The sequence below is a fragment of the Macrobrachium rosenbergii genome, unplaced genomic scaffold, assembly GCF_040412425.1.
Source record: "Macrobrachium rosenbergii isolate ZJJX-2024 unplaced genomic scaffold, ASM4041242v1 13875, whole genome shotgun sequence".
NCBI classification, from domain to species: domain Eukaryota; kingdom Metazoa; phylum Arthropoda; class Malacostraca; order Decapoda; family Palaemonidae; genus Macrobrachium; species Macrobrachium rosenbergii.
The window spans coordinates 3,261,286-3,261,616 of record NW_027100719.1 but is presented as its reverse complement, the minus strand read 5'-3'; the positions used below and the strand labels follow the sequence as shown (position 1 = coordinate 3,261,616).

Here is a 331-nt window from a genome sequence, read left to right as displayed (position 1 = left end):
CAACGCCGCCAGAGCGCTACGCCGATCTCCATTCACGTGGATCCAACTCAGGACCCCTCTCTTCCCCGGCCCGGCACCGCTACCAGCGCCGTCAGAGACGGGTTCCTCCCACCACCGCCGAAGCTCACTTGCAGGTGCGGCCTCGCAACCGGCCTTACTGGTCAACGTTACCCGCGAGCCGCTTCACGCCACCCCCCGAACTTCCTCTCTGCTCAGCCTGTCGCCGACGCCTAATTGCAAGTCAGGATTCTGCCATCTCACTTGGCCGATGAACTACACAAGTGAGCCGCTGACGATCACATGGTAGGAACTCCGCACGGGAACACTCCTG

General features: G+C 62.5%; 1 protein-coding gene across 1 annotated transcript in view; it reads right to left on the bottom strand.

Moving 5' to 3' along the window:
- Positions 1-273: 273 nt before the first annotated feature.
- LOC136837876 (DE-cadherin-like) overlaps positions 274-331 on the bottom strand; it is an 86,469-nt gene continuing 86,411 nt past the window's right edge. Inside the window, 1 exon segment of the mRNA XM_067102761.1 lies at positions 274-331. This exon segment is cut by the window's right edge and continues 80 nt beyond it. Coding sequence (XP_066958862.1) covers positions 274-331 — 58 coding nt within the window.